The sequence below is a fragment of the Bombyx mori genome, chromosome 21 (assembly GCF_030269925.1).
Source record: "Bombyx mori chromosome 21, ASM3026992v2".
Taxonomy (NCBI): Eukaryota; Metazoa; Arthropoda; class Insecta; order Lepidoptera; family Bombycidae; genus Bombyx; species Bombyx mori.
In genome coordinates, this window is record NC_085127.1 from 5,802,285 (window position 1) to 5,828,736 (window position 26,452).

Below are 26,452 nucleotides of genomic sequence, written 5' to 3' on the forward strand. Positions count from 1 at the left end.
AAAACTTCAAATTACAGTGACGTTTTCATTTTAACAATAAAAAAATTAATATTTTGAACTAATAAATCAAAGTCAAACAGCTGCTTAAAAATTCTAGCAAATTACTCACCTTACTCTCTGTCAAATTTATATTATTTCGATTTCTTGTTATCTGTGGTAGATAATGTTGCTCATGTGAAAACGTTATGCAGGGCAATATTTGATTAGTTTACAAAATATTACCCATTGGTTCGAAAGAATTTATTCACTATATTATTATAAGATAAAATGTATTTAGCTTGGCCGAAAATATGTCGAATTCAGTGCTGGTTTTTTTCATTGTTTTATTTTTCTGGATGAAAAATCAGATAAATATATTAAAAAGATAAGAACAAGACTCTAAATTAATAAAGAAATAGAATAATTTTATTGCCATCGATTCTTATGTGCCTAAATGTTTTTTAATTTTTAGTAAACTGGCCACACCGAATGGTGCAAGTTTGCGCATGCGCCGAATGGCGAATCAGTGACTATTTCTTTGAGTTAGATATTTTGTAATTAAGAAATTTTATTATTAGTCAGTAGATCATTTATGCCTGTGTGTGTAAATAATTTTATATTTTAGTTCTCACGTTCTTGTTTGAAATTTCGATTATTGTTATTAAAGGAGTGTTAAAGTGTAACATTGGTGGCCATTACAAAACCTAAACTTTTATCAGGACAAATGTCCATTTGATGTTTCGGCGACGTTGTGACTAATCTCAAAGCTATCTGAAACTGTGTTAAAAATCTACAAAAGTAACTACGGAGAATACTTGAGTGATGTAAATGGTGACACAGCTACCATATTAATAAATTGTTTCAAAGATCTTGCCGATCAACAAATTGGGATTGACTTCTAAAAATCAACTGTCAATTGTTACATTAAATTTTATTTAACAATAAATACAATTTCTTTTAGATAATTAGTAATCATAAATGAGTAATTAGTTATGGATTGATCCAGGCTTCGCTGCATTCCGGGTAATTTAACCGAACGTGAACACCCACATCGCTTGTTGTCACTCTTCAATGAACATAACATTGGTGGAACGACCTCTATTCCTTTTTTCCCAATTCTTTAGTTAAAAAAGCAAATTTTAGTTTCAGCAAGAACTATATTAATTCACTTGTCGTCATAACTATCGCCGAAACATTAAAGTAATCAGGATGAACTTCGGTTTTTTCAGTGTAACAAAAATGATTGTGAGATAAAATTAATAGTGGTACAGTAATAACAGTATTACTACAACATAAATCTGTTTTATACAAAAACAAAAGTGTATGTCTGGATTTTGGTATGGCGATGCATCGCCGATTGTGTTCTTCTAATATTTGGTGACATGGGCTGCATTGCTGCGGCCCGTACAGACGCTGGGCACAAGCAGTGATCGCGCGTGCACGGCCAGGGCCTGCACAATTCATCTAGTATTATGAACAAACGAGATAGCAACAAGGACAAGGACCGCCAGAACGAGGACAAGAGAACATCTACGTAAGAATTATTTTTACTTGCTTATGAGTCCAAACCATATATTGACAGATTACAAACACGTATTTTTTTGTATGTTTGAAAGCTGTACTAGAACATTACTTAATATACCATTGCCAGAAGTGAATAGTTAGGTTTTTTTTGAGTTACTAGTAGTTCCAGAAAAAATAAGTACTTAGAGTCTTAGACTTATCTCGGTTGCAACTTTATTAAGATAACATTCTGTAAATAATGATGTTTTTAAAAAAAAGCTGTTCATTGGGTTAAAATAAATGCTTTGATTTCAAAGTTTGGTACATAAATTTCAATATAGAATTTAAAATAAATGAATCATTTACGTAATCTCAAAAGAAATATTAAAGCAAGTTTGCAAAAGTTAATTACTTTTGAAGTTATATTGCCAAGGATATTCAGCATCACTACTAACTATAGTGTAACCTAGAAATGGTTATATGGGTTAGCTCTTTTCATTAATCTAGAAACCGATTACCTGTACAACAGATAAGATACTATGTAAATATTCATAGGTCACTATATTTATCAACAACATTAACATGGCTTTATTAATAAATATTTATTATTATTAATAAAATAATACAGTTCAACTGAAGAAAAATTAAACTAATTGACTTGAAAAAAGGAAAAAAATCATCAGATAATAATTTTTCAAAAATATTTTTTCCTTAGCTAATTCATCATTATTTCTCTTCTATAGTTAAATTTCAAACACTATTAAAAACTTATGTAATCCACAGACAAACTCTGATTTTTTACTAAAAATAAGGATACAGTAACATTCTATTATGTCATGAAATATAAATTATTTTCTGTTGAAAGTATAAATATAATGCATTTATATTGCATTAGTGAATCATAGAGGTTAAACATCTTATATCTGCTTCTGACACAATGGCACTGATAACATGTTCCTAATAAAAATGAAACTTATCAAATCATTCAGTGCAACTTTGATTGTGTACAATAGTAAAGTTTATGTTTCCTTTTATTACTACCTGTATTCTGGGTTTTGTATTCAGGCTTGTTTTTTTACAAAAAGCTCGAAAAATTATAAGAGGTCAAAAAAAAAATAGGGTTTTTGGTAGCTCTGTGCTCTGTGTCATATTTCCATATGGTCATGAATGCATAAATTGACAAGTTTGTTCATTTTGTAACTATGACTAATTAATTTTGTTAACAATGATTATTCTAATTTATGGCTGTCTTAGCTTTTACTCACAAACAGAGAAACATGCATAGAAAATTGTAAGTATGTAAATCACAGTTTTAGCAACACACATCTTTATTTTGGTCGAATGATTATGTCCTTATCCAAGTTCACAGCTCCGTTAAAGATTAAAGATATTCATCTTTCCTTACCTTTCTGTTGTTCAGCAAAAATCCCATTATACCCTATAATAATGTTACACTGGTTAACATTATCAATCATTATATGTGACTGACCTGATGTTAATTGTTTACTGGAGCCCCTAAACTTCAAGGCTGCAGCCTCCTTTGAGATAGTAAGTCAGTTGCTTAATGATGTTTGTGTGATAGAAAAAAAACTTTCTTGTTGCATAGTAAACAAGCTCATGCTGCACAATGGTGTAATGATTACCAGAGCCCTTAAACATCAAAAAACCACTTACCTGAAGGCCTGAGATTGAAGGTCAACTGTATTTTGAGCTATATGTGCCCTGCCTTTCAAATGGCAGCTCATGATGTCTTTGGCAAAATCATTGCTTTTGTCGGCAGACAAGCATAGACCCAACTTGATGTTGAGTAATTACCGTTGGCCGTGGACATCAAAAATAGCAGACGCAAAGCTAAACAGCTGCCTACCATGCAAATTTGGCAGACTGGCTGCCACCATTCCTGTGCAGGCTTACACTACGCCCTACCTTCAATAATTGCCAATTGATGATTTCATTAGATCTCACAAAACACTACTGTCCATTCTTTTGTCATTCCTTAGTTGCATTTTATCACCATCATGGAAGGAGATAGTGTGGTGCTGTGCTAAGCTAACCCCACTTCATCTACATATTAATAATTGTAATAAATTAATTCTTACCTGCAAACCAAACTGCTTCTCATTAGAAATAGGTAGAATAATGATAGAGATATGTGCTAATTTACCATGTAGTTAATCATCATTCATCATTATCCTGCCCTTCTCCCAGTCACCTGGGGTCGGCGCAACATGTTTTCTCCTTCCATACTCTTCTATCATATACCATTTCTTCGCTCACTCCCCTCCTACCCATATCGTCTTTCACACAATCCATCCATTTCTTCTTAGGTCTACCTTTTCCTCTAAATCCTTCCACATTCATAGTTAACACTCTCTTAACAACCTCATTTTCATTCCGTCTCATCACATGTCCATACCATCCCAAACGTGCACTCCTCAGCTTCTCTGTCACAGGTGCCACTTTCAGACTTCCTCTAACATATTCATTCCGTATTCTATCCATTCTCGTTACTCCACACATCCATCGCAACATTCGCATCTCTGCTGCATGCAATCGCCTTTCATCCGCCACTTTCGTTGTCCAACACGCTGATCCATACAAGACGGCAGGCCTTATTAAGGTCTTAAATAATTAATCTCTTACCATGTAGTTAATATATTCACTTAAAAAACAAAAATTTTAAACTACATTTAATAAAGTTTTTGATAGCTCAGCTTGTATTCTAAAACTACATACGTAAACTATCGTACTTTTACTATATTTTTGTATAAACCAGTTTCACATACCGACCAACAAATTAAAAAGACTAAAAAAATAGAATGTAAAATAAAAAAAATAGAATCAAAAACTTTTTCTGTGATATTATATGTTTAAACTTTGTAATAAACCATAAATTACATAAAGGCAGTTCATAAATTGATATTATTGTCCATAACAATTTTTTCTTAGAAAAGTATATCTAGGTACACAGTAGATTGAACTAAATATAATTGATATTTGATATGTGAAATTGTAATTGACTGAAACTTATGGTAAATATTAGTTGCAATAAATGATAGTAATTCATTATTAAGGAAACTTACAATTGAATAGTTGTACATGTTTAAGTTCTTAAAACAGGTATAGGAAATTATGTATCATTACTGATACCATTTTGTTAAATTAAAATCATCACACAACTGACAACATGAAAACTGATAATCTATCACTCTTATCTTTTAGAAAACTACAGTCTGGGATATTTTGCTAATGTAGGAAGTTTGTTTTAGATTAAATTAATAGTTAAGAATTAATTCAATATTACTTTATTACTTAAATGCAGGAATGTACAATTGCATAAGTTTGATAATAAGTTTTTTTTTTATTAATTATTTATTTTACATAAGTAAATAAATTTGATTGTTCATTCATTTATCATTTTAGCTAGCTTAGTTACTGTGATTGAATGATGAGTTACTTTGAGTTAATTTCTATACATTACTTGCTCCTGTCATTGATTTGTATAAAGCTTGGTTTTAAAAATAACTCAAAAGTATGAATCAAATTACAAGTGTAAAATGTCTTACAGTTAATACATACAATAATTATTTAGTTCCATGCTTTTGGTTGTTGGTGTATTGCAACTTTCACTTTTAGACTCAATGCCGGTAACGGCTAGTATGATTCATTATGTTAAACCTGCCAGATTCTGCCACAATAAAAAATTATGTTTTGTGATTTAAAATTTTAATAGTAGACAAATACTCTATAAAAACGATAAAGAAATGATTTCATAACAATGGTGTGCTTATTAGCACAAATGATTACAAATGTGTATAGTGTGCTTGAATTAAACAGTTCTGTTGGTCTATAGGCTTAATGTGGTACTCTTAATTTTAGAATATTTTTTAAAAATAAGCTATTAAAGTTAACATTAAAATGAAAACAAATGTAATGAAAATGCGGTTTCAGAACAACTTACAAAGATTTTTTTTTTATTGTATGTAAATTTTTGCAAACGCTAAAAAGCAATGTTTTATTTATTTTTTTTTTATTGCCCTTGCAGACAGACGAGCGTACGGCCCACCTGATGGTGAGTGGTTACCGTCGCCCATGGACTTCAGCAATGCCAGGGGCAGAGCCAAGCCGCTTTATTAATTAATTGTACTAAAAGAGATTCACAAAAACCACCAGACAAACTAAGATATTTGTCAGATTAAACTCACGAAATGAATTGTGTGAAGTTTTATTTTAGATGGAAAATTGGGTGACTGACTTTGTAACAGTTTTTGTTTGTAAACATTGCTACATTGAAGCTCAAATGAGGTAGCTTCTGACTTTGTTATTCACATAACGTTACTTCAGTGAAGTGCTACCTATTTTTACCACTTTATAAAATCTAAAATGTTTAAATTGATTTTTTTTTTACTTTTATTATTATAAAGTGATTTGTTCTATAATTTAAATCACTAATATTTATATTGCAAGGCTGTGTTAATGATATTACGGTTCACTTTGTATTAAGTCACTATCAGATCCATAGGTGTGTCAGATGTCAGATCCAACACAAATGCGGCCACCAATCTTGAGACATGAGCTCGAAGTTTCAATTGTATTGTGTAACGTCAGTACCACCCTTCAAATCGGACTGCTTCGAAATTAACATATCTATGTATGATTTATTAATATGTAGAATTTTCATAATTCAGTTCATACAAATAGAATCGAAAACCTTGAGAAGTCCAAACTATGATTTCTTCACAAAGGTTATAGAACTTGTGTAATTATTGAGTTCAATGCTTGTTGTAATTGATCTTGACCCACCGAGATGAAGTACAGACACTGATAAAAAAAAAACGAGGCAAAATCCAAACTAATAGATAAAGAATAAATAATCTTGAGTTTTAATTACTTTAAAATTTAGCTTAGGCTCGCCAACTTCCTTAGTTGCTGTCTTAAATACAGAGATATCCCTTGTTTGATTTATATGTTTTTAAAGAACAGTATGTTATCAGTCTTCCGTGATCACGAAAACTACGAAGTGTTCGAAAAATGGGAAATAATATAATTACAATAAAAAAACTGTAAAAATCTTTTTAATTACTTATACCATATTATTGTTAATGTACAGTGGTATTAAAACATCATATCAAACAACATTATATTAAATTTTACGTTGATGACAAGGCATTTCGCGAGCTCTACTTCTCTACCACTCTACGAGACTCTTACACAGTCTATTTCTGCCGCAAAGCAAATCACGAGTCCAGTATGAATGGTAGGACTGTTCTTGTATCAAATCAATGCGAAGTAGCATGTCTCAAAGCTATATCCACACCGTGCGAGAACAGAATACTAACAACTATAATAATATAAAGTCATATACAAGAAAATAGCAATTCAACAAACTTTATAGCAATATCATTTTATTAGATATGATATTAATTTTCGAATTTAAATTAATATACTGATTCCTAATTCGAAAGTTAAAACGTAAAGGAGTATGTACTGTAGAGTTCAAATTAATTACTCATCCTATCCTTCCTTCTTCATATAACAAGTAAAAATAAAATTATACAAATATCCGATAAATCTTTAAGATAATTGTCTTCCGTCAGTGATAATGTAACTATTTCAAATGAACCAATTAGGAAACTGTATAAAATGTATAATAATTAGTAAAATTTTATGACTCACAAATTTTATTATTCAGTATATAAACAGATTTGAAAATTGTGATCGATTTAATCTTTGCACACATTACTTTGACCTTTATGCACGCATTAATAATGTCATGTTTTTTTTAAAAATTGAATCTTCAGTTCATCACCCACTTTGTATCGTTCAAATCGTGATGCTAAGTTATTTCAGTGTACTTTTCAATGCAACTAAATCCAGTGGTAACGGGTACTGGTTCGCGATGAAGAAGCGAAGAATGGGTACTGAACCACTGAATGGCCAGCAGTAAAACATTTAGTTTGAAGTCAAGCTAGATTTGTTATACGAGCACTATTCACTATGTATTTAAAAACTATTATCTTTTTACTAGCGCGTGAGTGTGATAACGGGCAAGACTGATAATCGTGAACCGCCAAAAGACACCAGAAGCACTACTAAACGTCACTACTATCTTTCGTTTTTATCTTATATCATTTTACCTAATCTACATGAGTAAAATTAATCAGATTTTATTTGTTTTTTTTTATTGCTTAGATGGGTGGACGAGCTCACAGCCCACCTGGTGTTAAGTGGTTACTGGAGGACATAGACATCCACAACGTAAATGCGCCACCCACCTTGAGATATAAGTTCTAAGGTCTCAAGTATAGTTACAACGGCTGCCCCATCCTTCAAACCGAAACGCATTACTGCTTCACCGTAGAATTTGGCAGGGTGGTGGTTCCCTACCCACGCGGAATCACAAGAGGTCCTACCGCCAGTAAAAAATGATGTTTACGTTTTATACGTATGGTGTTTAATAAGGTTGTGTGCACATTTGCAGCGCGACCGGTGCGGTGGGCGGGCGCGGCGGGGGCGGAAGCAACGCGATGCACACCTCAAGGTACTCGGTCACCTCGTCCTCGGGCGTCCTCATGGTCGGCCCTAACTTTAGGGTCGGCAAGAAAATTGGTTGCGGCAACTTTGGTGAACTTAGACTCGGTGAGTTACGTTGGCAAGGTTACGAATATAACACAGTAGCTAATCATTCAAGACTGTACTGGAATGACGTTCAAGTTTTGGAAGTCAGTAAAGACAAACGAAACGCGTTTTAATCGTACATTATCATAAAATATTAATTTGAACAAATGTAACAACTAAAATATATCTAAAGAAACAAATAACTTATAAACATATATCAACAAAGACATCCGCGGGTAAGTCGATGGTGCCTGTGGGAAAGATCGAGAACATTATTGGGTGTTTTACCCTATATACCTAATCTATACATATATTAATGAGATATCATCTCATTTCATTTCATTTTATGCCATGCTTCATATTAATCAACTTCATTTCATTTCATAATATCATTTTACATATTAAAAAGTTTTTGTTAAAATAAGACTTGACTTAAAGGTCTTACTTACCAGGACATAAAATCCCTTAAAAAAAGTATATGAACTATTTTCATTTCGAATATAAATCATGGCTAAATAGGAAGTATTCGTAATAAATAATCAACAAAACCATTACGGTGACATTAGCTACCTACATTCAAATTAACGATATATATAAATATATTTACTTGTTAAAATTAATGGAAACATTTGAATCGTTTACATTTTAACGTATGCGCGTGTAAGGTTATACTAATTGGTAGCACAATAGATTCTTGGTTCAATTTCAAGTTAAACGAGATACAATCTGTTCAGGTGCCGCGTTTTGTTTGTCAATTAACGAAACATTCTCACAGATGTCACACGTGCAAGAAGGCCATGCTGTTTTTGTACAACATCGCTCCGCCGAACGCACTTTCATAAGCACTTTCTCGTTGAAGAGTTTTGTGCCGTCACAAAAGCTAAATCAAGGCTAAGAAACGTTAAACGTCGAGTGTAAACGATGGCTTTGCATTCGTAATCGAATTTACACGGTCACAAAGCGTAACGTCTTTTTACCTTCCCATTTAGACTAATCGAGTCGATATTAAACTTCAATAATCTTTCTAATCGATGTTATCACGTGTCCGTTCGTTCATTTCCTTCAGTCGTTTAGCTATAGAGAAACAACATCGTAACAAAGCGCTCGACAACCTTGTGAAATATTCTTATATAATAATAGAGTTTTAAGTGTTTGCCATCGTATACATGCAGAACTAGAATCATCATTAACATACTGCTCTTACGTTCAAATCGATGTAAATGAAAATAAGTATACGTTATCTAATTTGCGTATCGATCAATACTAATAGTAGATATACCCAGGGACGTCTTAAACTAGGATGGGGCCCTTGGGCACACAAGAATTTGAGGCCCTTTTGGAAAGTAAAAAAAGCGAATTATAATAATATTTTTTACTGAGTATGACCATTAATTATAGGTAATCAAATACAGTATGATATAATATGTCATTAATGATATTAGAATGCTGCTGGTTTTTTGGTTACGATTTCGATAACGGTTTCTTTCGGGATTTCTGTTGAGCAAAGTCTTCTATTATAGGCATAGTATATGCCTTGTAAATACCTTCTGATTACTGATTTGTGAAAAAAGTGTAATGTGCCCGAAAAAATGTTTTGAGAATAAATGTGTGAGAGAAATTGTCGGTCTTTCGGGGGCCTCTGAGAATGGGGGCCCTGGGCACGGGCCCCGTGTGCCCTTATGGTAAAGACGGCATTGGATATACCTATATAGTCGCTTGTTTACTTTTTGATCGTGAGAAGTATTTAAATTTGTTTCGAAATTTAACATGTGTGCGTTCACGGAGGCGATCGTGTTTCCGTTCTTGCATTCAGTGATCGTCATCTGTAAAGATAAAGCTTTGTCAACCTTCGTCAGAAATAACAGCTGACCCGATCCGCACTGATTCGAATGACGCCAATTGACCCACCACATAAACGATCAGAACAATAAAATAATTTGATTTGTTTTTGAGTTAATTAATTTGTCGTAGTCCGTGACCACGAAAACTGTAAAGTATCCGAAACGTCGGTAAGAATGTAATTACAATAAATAAAATAAAAACTCAATGTTCAGCCGCTTAAGTAGTTTTAATTAAAATTTTGATTGTGTTTCGACATTTAGAAAATTAAATTATGAATTATTATTGATTGTTGTTTTATGGTAATCTTGGTATGTATGAATCATTATCATTTTAATTAATTAATCAGTAGTATAAATCACAATTCTAAATTAATTTCGTCTTAATAGGTCATTAAAATCATATCGCTCTTGCTACATCTTTACCCTATTTAGTTCTTACTTCATTTGAAATATTGAACAACGGACAGGTAAAAGTAGACCCGTCAACAAAGATAGACAATAATGGAGAACCAGTGACTCATTCTTTCGCCGAAAGTTTTCGGAACTGTTCTTTTAAATGCATCTTAGGCTATGTTCACACGAGGCTAATAATAATAATCGTGCCATTACAGCATTGTCCGTCAGCAAAATTATCGAAATCCATGCGGGTTTTTAAGTATGAACCATAACGAATGTCATACAATTGAACTCTGTTGTCTACGTAATAAGGTTTCTTGAATACTATATGTGATATTATATGGCTGCGTGCTCATGAGAATTGGATTCAGAGTCGCGTCACTGAAAAGAGCATTATTGTGGGCACGTGTGCGAAAGGTGACTAAGCCATACACAGCTTTCTGGTACTATAATATTTATTAAAATAGAAAACGAAATGTACCAAGGTCAATGTCGTCGAAAGAGCATCGTTCACGGTAAAATCAATAGGCTTCAAAATCATCTTAAAATGTCAGCCGTGCGTGATGGTTTCTGTATAGTCCGTATGTATTGTTCACGGTCAAACTGTTATTGCAATTATGAAAAAAAAGTATTTATTTTGCTGTCCAAGTATTGACGAAATTGAGTTCACGGTTCTTTGATATACATTGCTTGCCGGAGTTGTACAAGGGAAGATTTTTGGAATTGTACCTATAGATAGATAGGTGGCGCCCAAGTCGTCGAGGCCTATAAAATCAAAGGCAGCTAAATCCAAGTCTGTCAAATATTCAGGTAAACTACAAAAATCGGCCCTAAACACGTCATTACGGATCCTCCCGATCCATCGAAGTACTGCTCTTGCTAGGGCCAGTGTTAGCAACACTCCCGGTTTGAGAATCTTTAATAACTTTGTTCGTATAGCTACGATATTCTTTATTTTAAAACAGATTTATAAAGAATGAGAATATTACTAATAATCTGAATTTTAAATGATAAAGCTTCGTTTATTAGTACTTAATACAGAGTAAACTTAACTTTTTTGAACTGAATTTCTTAGAGATTTAGCTGCATTTGTTATAACATGAAAACACTAAAGCATGTTCAACTAACTAAACAAGATAGAGCCATTGTTAATAAATTTTACGACATTAAGGCGTTTAGCTGCCTTTGATTTTATAGGCCTCATATGCTTGTATAGATAGCCCTAACCATGGCAGTGTTTCATTGTCCAATCTTAGATTTCGAACATTTCATCATAATAAATGTTCAGAGCATTTTGTTTCGGTTGGACTTAATCCGTCAGGGTTGTATCAAATCTACTTATTATTAAATGTCATCTGAGCAAAAGTCTTCATTGTATATTTTCTAAGAACAACCAAAACATTAAGCAGTATCCAAGTACGGAAACAAACGCATATAGTCGAATTTTTCTATGACACTGCACGTAATTTTTTGACTACTTATATCGATTTTAAAACCAGCTTGACTAATTTCATAGGCGAATCTGTTTAAAATTGTTTTGGAATGGAGGGTAAATAAAACACATTTCGGTGGGAAAAATAATCTAGAAAATGGTCCTTATCTTTTTTGTTTTCCTATTTGTGTACCTATAGATATATTTAAGAAAGTAATAATAGTTTAATGTTTCACAAATAAAACAAAAGGTACAAAAGTATGTCTATTTGGTATAATTCATTTGTTGAAAATATATGCTAGAAAACAAGTACTATGTTACTAAAACAAGTCAACACGATAATGTAAATTATAATACCAAAACCACCGATGACAATTGCACAAGAAAATACATTTGTAAATTTTTTTATCATTGTGTACTAATTCGGTTTTGCTGACGCTGCTGACTAATGATGTACACTAAATCTTCAATGTCAAATGGTTCAATTGTAAATTTTAAAGGCACCCGCTCTCGTTTTCTCACGTAGCTGTGATATTCATAATAAGAAGACTTTTATTTTTGTAGCAATGTACCTACTATTTATTGATTTCACTAATTGAATCTGTCATATTGTTTATAGATAAAAATTTTGCAAATCATAGAACCAAAAATAGTTAAAGTAAAAGGAACACCAATAGAAGAAATAGAAAAAGTAGCTCTCTATGGCATAGTGGTACAGCCCAGTATAATCCAAGGAAACTTAAGGCCGGTAGTTGGTCGTAAAACTCATGCCAAATCCCTATGCAGTATTAAAATTGGACATGCTGCCACGACCTCATATAATGTGGGATAAGGGCAAGAAGAAGTTTGATTGCTTCAACTATTTGAATCTGTCATATTGTCAAAGTCAATTATTTTACTTTAAATCTGTCGAAATGCATAGTGAACAAAATCGCCTAAAGAGCTAAATTCCAAATATGGCCCTGCACTACAAAATTTTTTTTATTATTATTATACTGATTTCTTTATCACTACATAGTATAAAACAAAGTCGCTTTCTCTGTCCCTATCTCTGTCTGCCCCTATGTATGCTTAAATCTTTAAAACTACGCAACGGATTTTGATGCGGTTTTTTTTAATAGATATAGTGATTGAAGATGAAGGTTTATATGTATAATAACATCTATTAAATAGTGGAGAAATCAATAATAAATTACGTCGTCGTCGTGTCGTGCCTCGATCGATTTTGGACATGTAGAAATTTTCTTAAATAATTAATTGTATAATTGTGTGCGATCGACTTCAACGGCCAAAGAACACGCGTGTATTTAATGAATTGATATCCCCAAGTTTTTGATGTAATTGGTGGTAGGTAGGGTACGAAATTCAGTTTGTAGAATAGAATAGTTGAAGTTCCAATGTAATCGTAACTTCAATCTCTAGTTTCACGGCGGCATGTTGATGATGACTATGACGATGTTGATGATGACGTTTATTTTTATGGATTTTAATAACTACTCAATACTATGTCCCTGACGTATATCGTCCATCAGCGTTAGCAGTCGTCTTTTTTTTTTACCTAAGCTGATAGCCTAGTGAGGCTATTTCAGCGTAACCATAACTAGTGGGTGAGCTCACTGGGCTCAAACCTGAAGACGTTGCTAACGCGAACCCTAGCAAGAGCCGTGCTTCGCAGAATCTACCACCGGGTCGGAAACGCGACCCACTGAGAAGATCCCGCGAGAAACTCGGTGGGCTCTGTGGGAGCAGTCGTCTTGAGCGATTGAAGAACTAAAAAACTGCATTTTTCTAGCTTACTCTTTACGTAGAATGTACCTAAAATTTTAATCTTAATCTTAATGTTAAAAATTAAAAAAATTACAGACGTTTACAGACCTTAAGACATTATTTTATACTTATTTTGAAATGAGCCGCTAAGAGAATCGCGAACAACGATACAGAATTAGTCACCGGTGTCTGCGGCAACCGTATACGAAAGTAGTCGCTTTGGACAGACATAGTTATTGACGTAGACATAGTCATAGTTTCCATTTCTCTCATTGATTTAAACATATGTATTTAAATTTCGAGCAATCTCCAGTAGTATACAAGATAAATCATTAAAGAACGTCCTAAAGAATATATTGTAGTGTAATTGCAATAAATTTGTTCATTTCTAACAATATGTCTTGAAAGTCGTAATAATGGTTCACCGTTTTTCACATATATTTTGCGAGAGGTAACCGCAAAATTCTCTTAATGTTGATAATAGTAGAGGGCGCAAAGTACTTGAACCATCTGTCCTGGCGAGCTCCATTCATAATGTAATTACTGGGCTGACTAGCGCTCTGCTTTACAGACTTATATCAGACACGTGATAAGATTATTTGTTTGAGATCTAATACTTTTTAGGTGTTACAATAAACATGTACTGTTATCGATAACGTCTGATATAAGTGACGTCAGCGAAATAAAACATGAAAAACTACCGGCTGTGAGTCGTTTTACATTTTGAATGAAATGTTTGTGTATTCATCGCTGAATTCGCTTTTCTTAATACTTTTATTCGTTTAAAGCTTTTAATTAAACCACGATTCTGATTACGAGAAGGTTTACCTCACATCTGGCCATTTCTAAAAGTTTTTTGGTAGGCAGCGGCTTGGTTCTGGCCCTGGTATTGCTGAGGTCCACGAGCGACGGTAACCACTCACCATCAGCTGGGCCGTATGCTCGTCTGCCTACAAGAGCAATAAAAAAAAGTTCTGAAAGTCACTGTCTAAAAGTTGTGAACAAATTTTAGTTTCTCCCAACGATTCTTAATTACTAAATTTGATCTAAGCCTAATTTTACATAGAACGTTCGTACTGTCGGTGTGTTCTTTGAAATGAACCACAAAAAAATAATAACGGACGCTCATTTATGAAAGGGTTCGAAGATCAGTTATTCATCGACCAAATAACCAAAGATATGACTCAACATTCATTCGTCGCTGGTGAAGAATAATAAAGTATTCCTCGGCCGATACATAAGTTACCAAAAAAAAGAAAAAAAAAAGAACTTTACAAGCCATTTCCGGCATCGCACGATAATTGTGTCAATTAAGATTTAACGAGACTCTTTAACGATTTCCTTTTTATTTCAGGGAAAAATCTCTATAACAGCGACCATGTAGCGATCAAGATGGAGCCTATGAAGTCCAAGGCTCCGCAATTACATCTAGAATACAGATTTTACAAATTATTAGGGACGCACGGTAAGCGATTATGTGTTCACATCGGGGAAACGTCTTGGAAATAATGCTGGTTCACTCTGCTAAAGACACATTCAAAGGGTCCTATATAAAAACGATTCATTGAAAGTCTGGAAGAGATCTATGTCTTTGTTTAATAATGTACCTCATTACGTGTTTGGGTGAAATTGAGCCTGAAACTTTCATTTATCCGGATATAACAAAATGGTGCCAAGGATGTTATAAGTACCCTATACGCAGCCTTAGATTTGTTGTATCCGCGATTGTGTTCAAAACACCGAATTTATCACTAAAAGTTGAAAAATCGATTCTAGCAATCAATTCTTCAATCGATTCTTCAATGTTTAAGCGTGTGCAATAGTTAATTTAACGCATTGCACTGTCATCTTTCATAACCGGGTCTTATCATTTGCTAATAATGTTGTTTGCAGAAGATTTACAAATAAACGTAACTTAAATAATTACTGCTTCACTGTATTGAATCATATAAATATTTGTTTTGTCTGTCAGTTGGTCTTCCGTCACGCTTCTCACGTAATATAATATAACCTCAATCGCGTAATCAAACCCTGAAATTCTTAAGATACTGACTGGCATAGTTTGCTCAGAGGGAATACCCAAAGTGTACTACTTGGGTACATGTGGCGGCCGATACAACGCCATGGTCATGGAGTTGTTAGGACCCTCGTTAGAAGATTTATTCGTGCATTGCGGACGAAGGTTCAGACTCAAGACCGTACTAATGATTGCGATGCAGCTAGTAAGTGCACGCGAATCTTCAGTTAACGTTTGTAATAATTTAGAGAGCTTTATTATGTAAATTAATTGAAGCACAACACGGTAGCCGACGTTCGTGGCAAAATTTAACAGCGAGGGCCGTAACGATGTGGTCATGGCTTTTGTTGAGGTCGTTTAGTGTTTATTTATTTAAGTGTTTAGCGAGCAATTCTCTCGCGGGTCACTAAATATCGGATACGGTGTTGTGTTCGGCTGAGACCGGAGAGCATTGCTCGTCGAATGTGAGTACTAAATTTGCTGTTTGTTCCGCTCTGTCCTTGCCTATATTCCCGTGAATCCTGTAGCGCCGTCGACTGCAGAAGGTATACCGGAGGTGTATTACTTTGGTCCTTGCGGTAAATACAACGCTCTCGTAATGGAGTTGCTCGGGCCGTCGCTCGAGGACCTATTCGATCTATGCGGCCGTCGGTTCTCTCTAAAGACTGTGTTAATGATCGCTATGCAGTTGGTGAGTCAACGTACTTTTGTGTTTCGGATAACGATCAGATTAAGGTTTTTTTTATGTATCGACACTCGGAATTAATTATAGCCTTATTGATATTCAGAGCTGCACTGTGTTTGTATTTAATTTTTTTTAAACTTGATTAATATAATAGTTTTAAAAAATATCTCAATTCACGGACGTCATAAATTACTGTAAGTAGAACGTATATGGATCTGGGCGATCGTGGACAGCTATTGTGCAATATAATTTAGGCTTGGACCTAATGTCTCAAGATGGTTCACGTTATAAGCCTCTATGAGTTCCGGTAACCACTTAACGGCACATGAGCCGTGACCTCATCAGCGCTTCAAGAGAATAACAATCTCACATTACATACAGAATATCAATTTAATATGTTGACTGCCATGTACCTCACCGGTGCCTTACGTGGCGCATTAAAGTAGTTATGTCGATTTCTGATACTAAGCGTCTGGATTGCCTAACTTTGCCTTATGTATCTATACCACCATTCTGCCTATTTCTGCCGTGAAACAGTAATGCGTTTCGGTTTGAAGGGTGGGGCAGCAGCTGTAACTATACTGAGACCTTAGAACTTATATCTGAAGGTGTGTGGCGGCATTTACGTTGTAGATGTCTATGGGCTCCGGTAACCACTTAACTCGAGGTAGACCGTAAGCTCGTCCACCCACCTAAGCAATAAAAAGTAAATAAGACAAAAATAAATATATTTTGTATGTTAATATATGTTTTATTCTTTTTAAATCTCTTAGAAATAGATTCATTCTCAGCATCTTCGAATCCGTCTTTTCCAAAACTCTACTAGATAGATATACAGGCGCCTCAGTAACAGAAATCGACATAATTACTTCAGTTACGCCACTTAGAGCACTGACGACCAACATGGCAGTCAAAGTGTTAAAGACGTTAAAATTTTATATGACTTTTCATAATTAGGAGTCACTGAATGAATTTGATTATACATATATCATGTTTATTTTTTTCTATATTTACAGTTATACCGCATCGAGTATGTCCACACGAGACACCTAATATATCGCGACGTGAAGCCAGAGAATTTTTTAATAGGTAGAACTGCAACAAAAAAGGAGAAAATCGTGCACATCATTGGTGAGTGAGCTTCTATTTTATTTATTATTAATTTATAGTTATCATATCTTCCAATATCATACAGTTCATGCAATTGTTTTAATTTGTTAATTTTGTTATTCCCTAACTTCAATGTGCTGTGACTTTAGTAACAACGATTTGAATTTGTTTAGTGCCGCATCTAAACGTTTTTTACGTCTGCTGTAGATAGAGATAGCGCTCGTACAAAATGCCGTGTCTAGTAGTTCTAATGATAATTTATTGTTTCTTTAGCCTTAAACGTATAATAATGGTGGATAAATAGGAATTTAGCTTTTTCAAAAATTCGCACACGTGTGCGAGAATGAAAGGATATCGTTAGGACTTGTTCTTTTCGGGTTGTTTCGGAATGGTTCCTTATCGGGTCATTTCAAAGGTCCATTGAAACTTTTTGGAAAATTATCTCATCAAATCCTGTATCATTTTATTGCACAGTCAGTCGCAGATGTATCAACTTTATTTCACCACAATCCAATTCCTTTATCTTTGACAAAAGCACGTAAAATACAATTAATAATAATTTGGCTAAAGGACTGGAATCATTTAATAATAATAAAATATTGCTTAGTATAAAAGACCTGGATCGTGACGTATATATCGTGTTCAACAATAGTATTTTGATAGATATAGAAATGTGATAAAATTAATTAATTGCTATACTAAGAATGGTTTAATTTATTTATGATAAACGCTGAAAATTATAAAAAAAAATTACTTTCCATCATAAAACTTTTAGAGGATTGATGTGATTGCTTATTTTTATGACTCAGCAGTGATAAATAAAAAAGATAGGTTCTCAATGACACTGAAAAGATGAGACGGGTGAATATTATGTTTCCATTAATAAAAACACAGGACAGAATTAAAGTCATAAAAATTTAATAAACCTTACATTTGCATTACAATATTATGTATTATCAACTTTCTAAATTGTTCCGAAATCTAGTTCCGAGACATTACCAGTTAAACCAGTCCATAGACACCTGTCAGCTTGCAATCAGAAAATTATGCATAATTGAATCATAATTACTCCAACGTAAAAATTACAATGACGATGTGACTCATTTGAATGAAACTAAAGTTAAAAGAAAGAAATGCGCATACCCTCAATGTCATTCTTTGAAAACATCTATACACAAAACAAGGAACCATTATTATTTTTTTTCTACAGAGAATCGTGTTATTACATAACGCATGTGTGCAAAATGTGATATGCATATGAAGTTTATTCTAACACTAGTTTTTACACGTGGACTGGCTCGTGTCAAAATACGTATGTGTAAAAATATATATTAATTTTTTTTATTGCTTAAATGGGTGTACGTGTTCACAGCCCACCTGGTGTTAAGTGGTTACTGTTTGAAGGGTGGGGCAGCCGTTGTAACTATACCTTAGAACTTATATCTCAAGATAGGTGACGCATTTACGTTGTAGATGTCTATGGGCTCCTGTAACCACTTAACAACAGGTGGGCTGTGAGCTCGTCCACACATTTAAGCAATAAATAAAAAATAAATAAAGTGATTAAAATACTAAGTAATCGAATGAAAATGTTTAACTTTAAATAAAATAATGCTTTTCGAAATTATCGTCGGTAATATTATTTTGTGATTAGAGAGTACTTGAAGTTAATAATCGTGTAGTAAATAGGCTACAAGTGCAGTAATATAATCTCGGGAGTTCGATCGAGGTCTGTGGTTGTAATATGGCACTGTATGAAATTATCTGACAAGTGTGTGAAGAACTTGTTCGAATAGACTACACTTCTCTTACAATAAAAATTAACAAATCATTCTGAGTTTTGCCATTTCGTAAAATTTCACCGAGATTAAGATACAAAATAAAATTTCAAATTATTGACGTGCATTATTTTTCTTTTACTCATAATGGTGTTTCGTGAAAAGCGAAGAAGATATTTTGATTTGTTAATTAATCCTTGAAATACGGACAGCGATTAGGAACCCAATCTAGCTGTAGGGCTTATTAATTGTATTGATCAAAACATTACTCATCGACATTTCTTTAACACCCCTATTTAAAGTACTGAGTTTTTACGTCATTTTATAACAAAACGCTACTACTACATATTTTAAGAAATTTTATAGTCCATGGAATAATTTGAAAACCTATATTTGTTTCAGATTTTGGTTTGGCCAAAGAATATATAGACTTAGAGACAAACAAACATATCCCATATCGGGAGCATAAGTCGCTCACAGGGACTGCTAGATACATGTCAATAAACACACATTTAGGAAAAGGTACGTAAACACAAGAACAATCTTCAGATGGTTTGCTTACCTTTGAGGTGCGCCATCCTCTTTTTTTTTTCAGTGAAGCAGTCAATCCTTACAAACATTCCAGGTAGAACATGCGTTATACTCTTAAGATTACGACCTCGTGTCTTTAGGTGCCAGTACTTCTTTTGTTGGGCTGGCAGCTTAGACAATACTCCCCGAATCCTAATCACGCCGGAGCCAGTCACCGTCGACGCCCTAGACACGTTCTTACGGATCCATGAGATCCAATAACCCTTGCGTTAGACGCCTTCATCTCTAGCACTAGGAGCAGGCTTAGGGACCCCGGTAACCGTGCAACCTAGACCATAAATCAGCTCGCTGAGTTTCTCGCCGGATCTTCTCAGTGGGTCGTGATTTCGATCTGGTAGTAGATTCATTCGCGAAGCAGCTGCTCTTGGGTTGTTAGGTCTCCTTCGGAGGCGCTCGGGCGGCTGTTAACAAATCCCACCCCTGCTGACTGAGCCTTTGCTCGCCCACGTGTCCTGGTGAAACTGGAAAGGCCAGCGGGCCACCAGTAATACTTCAATCATAAAAAAACAGTTTAGACAACAAAAATAGCAATTCTTATTTCGGATCCGAAGGATTTTGATATCATGACATCAATGCGAAATATATTTTACGAGGCTAATGATACCACGCTTCCACGTAATAGCCTCCAATTGTAAATGTAATGTACATACATTGAGCCGGAATATTTACCCCTTCCCTGGAAATTGGAAAATTGACGTCACTCGAATAACGCGATGGCGCGCTGTACGAGATGTTTTAGTTTCTAAAATACTTGTTTTCAAACAAATCGATGTAAAATAGAACTGGACAGAGATATTTTTTTTTGTTTTTTTATGTATTAATTGAATTTATTTCTTAATTTTCCAGAACAATCGAGACGTGACGACCTAGAGGCTCTCGGACATATGTTTATGTATTTTTTACGTGGTTCCTTACCCTGGCAAGGTTTAAAAGCTGACACACTCAAAGAAAGATACCAAAAAATTGGCGACACTAAACGAGCGACCCCTATCGAGGTAAGTACTCAACAAACGTTACTAAAATTGCACGCAAATGTTACTCATATCATACACTAAAGAGTTTTGTTTTATTTGACTAGGGATGGTTAAGCAACTGACCTATATATTAAGATATTAGTCAGATGCCATATTTACTGGTGGTAGGACATCTTGTGAGTCCGCACGGGTAGGTACCACCGCCCTGCCTATTTCTGCCGTGAAGCAGTAATGCGTTTCGGTTTGAAAGGTGGGGTAACCGTTGTACTGTAAAAACTGAGACCTTAAAACTTATATCTCAAGGTGAGTGGCGCATTTACGTTGTAGATGTCTATGGGCTCCAGTAACCACGGACTCACGCGGACTCACAAGAGGTCCTGCCACCAGTAAAAATTATCGAATACGTAATATATCACGTCATAGTATAAAACAAAGTCGGTGTCTCTGTCCCTATATCTGTCTGTTCCTATGTATTAGTCTAGTCAACAAGTTCAAAAACGTGTTAAATAGACATAAAGTTCCTAAAAATATGTACGATAGCTCATTGGATGCGGAATGATGTCTACAAAAATGTTTTTTAAGGGCTTATTAGCACATAAAAAATTGCGATTGTTATAAACAAAATAAGATTTAAAAAAAAAGGAATTTGGTTTTTCCTTAATAATTTCTAAAATAATGATATTTAAGGAATTTTGAAAAAAGATCCTGAAAGAGGAGGAAATTTCCAATAAAAAAGTCCCAACTCCCGGAATTCTATCTCTATTATTTATAAAAAAAAATTAACGCTGAAAATAGCGCTCCGCGAGGTCGCTACGGTATAGGCGCGCCGTCTAAAAAGCCGGTATATCACCTAAAATATTTTTTTTATAGTATTAAATTACAATTTAAAAATTTGAATAAATTATGGTGTAATCTAAACACTCGAACAAAAAAACCTCGGTGAAAAAAAAATTTTATATCGATTTTTCAAAAATTTACACCATTGTTAATTAACTAACTTTTTTCCAATCTCTGTTTTTATAAATTACGGTATAAAAGTTACAATAATTCATCTATAAATTTTTCCCTTCGTGGAGCTCTTATTATTTAAGTACTTAATAAAGATAAGCAAAAAAAATTTTTTAATCTTTATTATTTTGATAATTATAATTTTTTTTAATTAACAAAAAATTAAATTTCTAAAAAATGTTATGAAAAATAGTTTTTTTCCGTAATATCTTAATATTGCTGTTTTTGCATCTACCATAGGTATTAATTAACATTTAAAAAAAAAAATTTACGCTATTTGTTAAGAAATTGTTTATAAACAAATACACACTATTCTGGGACTTTTTAAAAAAAAAAAATTACCGTCTTATTGTATAGGTGAAATAAAGATATAAAAAAAAAAAATTCTTAAATAAATGTTTTAATTGTTTAAAATCGTTTTTTTCATATTTCAATTGTTTAAGAAATTATTTTTTTCTTAAAAATCATCATTGACTCTTTTCAGCGGATTAACAAAGAAATACATTTTTTTATAAATAATTTCATTGTTTATTAACTTAACAATTTGTTATAAAAAATTAATATTAATAAATCCTTTATAAAAATGACCTGAGTGTCCTTTACCGTATCTCTTATAGTTTAAAAGTTATAACAAGCTTGACAAATTATGTAACGGCTGTAATTTCATTATCATATAATATCTAAAAATGCTGTAAAAAATACAATTTTTTTTTCTATATTTTGTTATGTATGGTTGTTTTTGTAATTTTTTGTAGTTTTCGAAAAAAAATATAACGATTAATATTAATTTTTTATAACAAATTGTTAAGTTAATAAACAATGAAATTATTTATAAAAAAATGTATTTCTTTGTTAATCCGCTGAAAAGAGTCAATGATGATTTTTAAGAAAAAAATAATTTCTTAAACAATTGAAATATGAAAAAAACGATTTTAAACAATTAAAACATTTATTTAAGAATTTTTTTTTTAAAAAAAATCTTTATTTCACCTATACAATAAGACGGTAAAATTTTTTTTTTAAAAAGTCCCAAAGTAGTGTCTTTGTTTATAAACAATTTCTTAACAAATAGCGTAAATTTTTGTTTTTAAATGTTAATTAATACCTATGGTAGATGCAAAAACAGCAATATTAAGATATTACGGAAAAAAACTATTTTTCATAACATTTTTTAGAAATTTAATTTTTTGTTAATTAAAAAAAATTATAATTACTTATCAAAATAATAAAGATAAAAAAAATTTTTTTGCTTATCTTTATTAAGTACTTAAATGATAAGAGCTCCACGAAGGGAAAAATTTATAGATGAATTATTGTAACTTTTATACCGTAATTTATAAAAACAGAGATTGGAAAAAAGTTAGTTAATTAACAATGGTGTAAATTTTTGAAAAATCGATATAAAATTTTTTTTTCACCGAGGTTTTTTTCGTTCAAGTGTTTAGATTACACCATAATTTATTCAAATTTTTAAATTGTTATTTAATACTATAAAAAAAATATTTTAGGTGATATACCGGCTCTTTAGACGGCGCGCCTATGCCGTAGCGACCTCGCGGAGCGCTATTTTCAGCGTTAATTTTTTTTTATAAATAATAGAGATATAATTCCGGGAGTTGGGACTTTTTTATTGGAAATTTCCTCCTCTTTCAGGATCTTTTTTCAAAATTCCTTAAATATCATTATTTTAGAAATTATTAAGGAAAAACCAAATTCCTTTTTTTTTTAATCTTATTTTGTTTATAACAATCGCAATTTTTTATGTGCTAATAAGCCCTTAAAAAACATTTTTGTAGACATCATTCCGCATCCAATGAGCTATCGTACATATTTTTAGGAGCTTTATGTCTATTTAACACGTTTTTGAACTTGTTGACTAGACTATATGCTTAAATCTTTAAAACTACGCAACGGATTTTCATGCGGTTCTTTTTAATAGATAGAGTGATTGAAGAGGAAGGTTTATATGTATAATGACATCCATTAAATAGTGGGGGAATCAATAATAAATTACAGTTTCCGAAGCGAAGCGAGGGCGGGTCGCTAGTATACTATATTATCGAATACGTGTCGTGGACAGGTGCTATGCGAGGGCCACCCCGAGGAGCTGGCGACGTACCTGCGCTACGTGCGGCGGCTCGACTTCTTCGAGACCCCCGACTACGACCAGCTGCGAAGGATGTTCCGGGACCTGTTCGACAGGCGCGGATATATCGACGACGGAGAATTCGACTGGACCGGAAAGACAATGGTAAACAATTCTGTAGCTTAACTAATTAATGTGTCCGCTCGTAAACATTCTGGACGTGATTATGTAAAAAGGATCCAATCAAACTATTACATACGACGCTTGAAAGGCAAACATGACTAAGCGACAATAACTGCTTTGTACATAAATGATAGGCAATAACCATATTCGATGCGCAAAAAATATATATTTCTAGGTCTATTAAAATCATTTCAATCCTACAGCTACTAGCTGGATTCTACTACAGCTAGATTCGTTAAAATAAAATTTGTTTTCAGGTATTTCAACTTTAAATTAGTCTACTATAAAGTTCGCGCATTGTCGCTTAGTCACGTTTGCCTTTCAAGCGTCGATGTACATATTTTATTTCATTATTAATGAATACATTTGATGTTAAGCGAGCCTAAATTATATACTTACATCTAATACAAAAAGTTAAAGTATTGGGACCAACGGTGTTATCAGTTATTATGGATTTATTTCGATTGAACTTTAAATGTAACGAAAATTTAAACTTATCGAAATTTAATCAAACCGTAAACACAGGCCTGCTTGATGGATGCTACGCTAGGCTTGTCTGTTTATCAATATCGCACACCACATGTTGATGAAGTTACTTTATTTGTAATCACAAGTAATCTTGAATCAACAAAAGGAAACATTTAAGAGAAAAGAAATTTGACATAATGTTTTTTTAAAGTTTAGTCCCTTTTTGAATGCTCACGTCCAGTTGTGCTTCTCGGATATGCTCAATTATATTTTGTGTGCTTGCATGCCCTAATGTTTGCCAGTGCTTGACTTCAACAAACCAAGATTTTTTTGTCATTGACAAAAAAATGCCTATTTTTTATTCCTATTGATAAAAATGGCTTTTGCATGTGGCCATCTGTAATGATTAATTTTTTTAATGTTTAAAATAATCAAAATTAGATGTTATATAGCTCTTAATTTCCTTGCTGATAGATTTTTAATGATAAAACTATGCATTTTCTAGCACACTTAAGTATTTTAGCACAAAATTGACACAAATTGAATATTGTAATTATTTTGACACAGTGACGCTACATTTTGATGCAATTTTACTATGCATTTGTTTGTGAAACACTAAGCCAGCCCCACCAATATGAAATTCCATTTCAATTATTTAATATTAACAAATAAAAATTGTATTTAAAATAATTTTGAATAGAAGGCACTCACATACTTAGGTTATCCTGAAAATCGAGATTGTCTTGTTTCTTATATTCAAATTCATGTTTTGTTCGACAACGAGTATTTTATTCCTAATAGTATAACGCTCATTATTGTATGATTTTTTGTTACAAAAGTCAACATATTTTTCATAATTAACTATTTATTATTTAATAAAATTTAATATTTGCTTTGTTACACCTGTGTTTTTGTGTAGACGTTTGTGTTTATTTTTTATTAGGTTATACAATAATATACTGATAACAATTTAATTTAAATAGCACGATAAGTTAACAGCGCACGTTCAATTAAAGGCAGAACTATATCGGGTGTGAGTGACAATAGACCTTTAAATAAGTTTATTTAAATCACACTATTGTATAACTAGGTTCATTGCATTTCACGAAATTGAATACAATCAGCTGATGAACGGGGTCAATGACCGGTCGTGACGCGGGGTGGTTATTTGCTTTCGCTCTAAACAAGACGCCCGCAGTAGTTATGTAACGGCCCAAACGGCCCATAACATAGGTGTGCTTAATAAGTTCCTATCACGGGGCTTGAAAAAACTAGGACTTCGTTTTAGTTAATAGACAAAACAAGGCTGGGCCACACCTAATATTGACTCGGAGTCATCAGTCTTGGGACACGAATACAAAGTTTCGAAATTATTTTGGATAATGACTGTTCCATACTTTATACCGCATGACTGCTTCGCTGTCAGCTTGACTAATAAATACCAAAAGGTTGTAAGGGTCCTAAACGTGCCCGATGTAGTTCTGCCGTAACTGGTATGGTATAAAGTTGCATGTTGCATGCTTCGCTTTTGTGATGTGACGAAACAGCCTGCGAACATCAACGTGATGAGAATATTACGTAACGCGCCCCCTTCGAACGTTGTTAGAAACCAATCGGACAAGGTTAGTGCTTTTTGTGCTTCAAATATCAATGAGATAGGGTATTTGATTGTTTTGTAATTTGAATTTTGGAATACGTAAATCGATCGCTATCGTCAAATTTTTAAATTTTAGTGGAAATGAATATTTAGAATCGATATAAATATATAAGTACAATATGTTTTTTTTATATTTGAGTCCGTCGACGCAAAAGTGGCCTAAGCTTACCATAGTTATTATAGAGCAATGAGGTTTAAGTTTTCATTCATTCATTTCATTTCAATTTGTGTTGGAAAAATCTATGGGTGAAACTATGGATAGGCCTGTTTTGCATCAAAATTTATTATATTTTAAATAAATTGCAATATACATATAAGCATGATTATGAAAAATTGTGGGTTAGGTCACTTCTGCGCTG

General features: G+C 33.2%; 1 protein-coding gene across 24 annotated transcripts in view; it reads left to right on the forward strand.

Moving 5' to 3' along the window:
• Positions 1-449: 449 nt before the first annotated feature.
• LOC101739040 (casein kinase I) overlaps positions 450-26,452 on the forward strand; it is a 41,349-nt gene continuing 15,346 nt past the window's right edge. For 5 of the 24 annotated variants that reach the window (XM_062674690.1, XM_062674688.1, XM_062674691.1 and 2 more), the window contains exons 1-9: positions 471-810; positions 1,209-1,513; positions 7,964-8,121; positions 14,891-15,001; positions 16,081-16,244; positions 17,255-17,369; positions 19,529-19,648; positions 20,564-20,712; positions 23,780-23,950. In XM_062674690.1, the coding sequence (XP_062530674.1) occupies positions 1,452-1,513; positions 7,964-8,121; positions 14,891-15,001; positions 16,081-16,244; positions 17,255-17,369; positions 19,529-19,648; positions 20,564-20,712; positions 23,780-23,950 (1,050 nt within the window). In that variant the 5' untranslated portion in view covers positions 471-810; positions 1,209-1,451. Of the gene's footprint in view, positions 1,003-1,122; positions 1,514-7,963; positions 8,122-14,890; positions 15,002-15,606; positions 15,759-16,080; positions 16,245-17,254; positions 17,370-19,528; positions 19,649-20,563; positions 20,713-23,779; positions 23,963-25,983; positions 26,059-26,452 lie in introns of all 24 variants that reach the window. The other 19 variants (XM_062674683.1, XM_062674694.1, XM_062674696.1 and 16 more) reach the window with 16 other exon arrangements.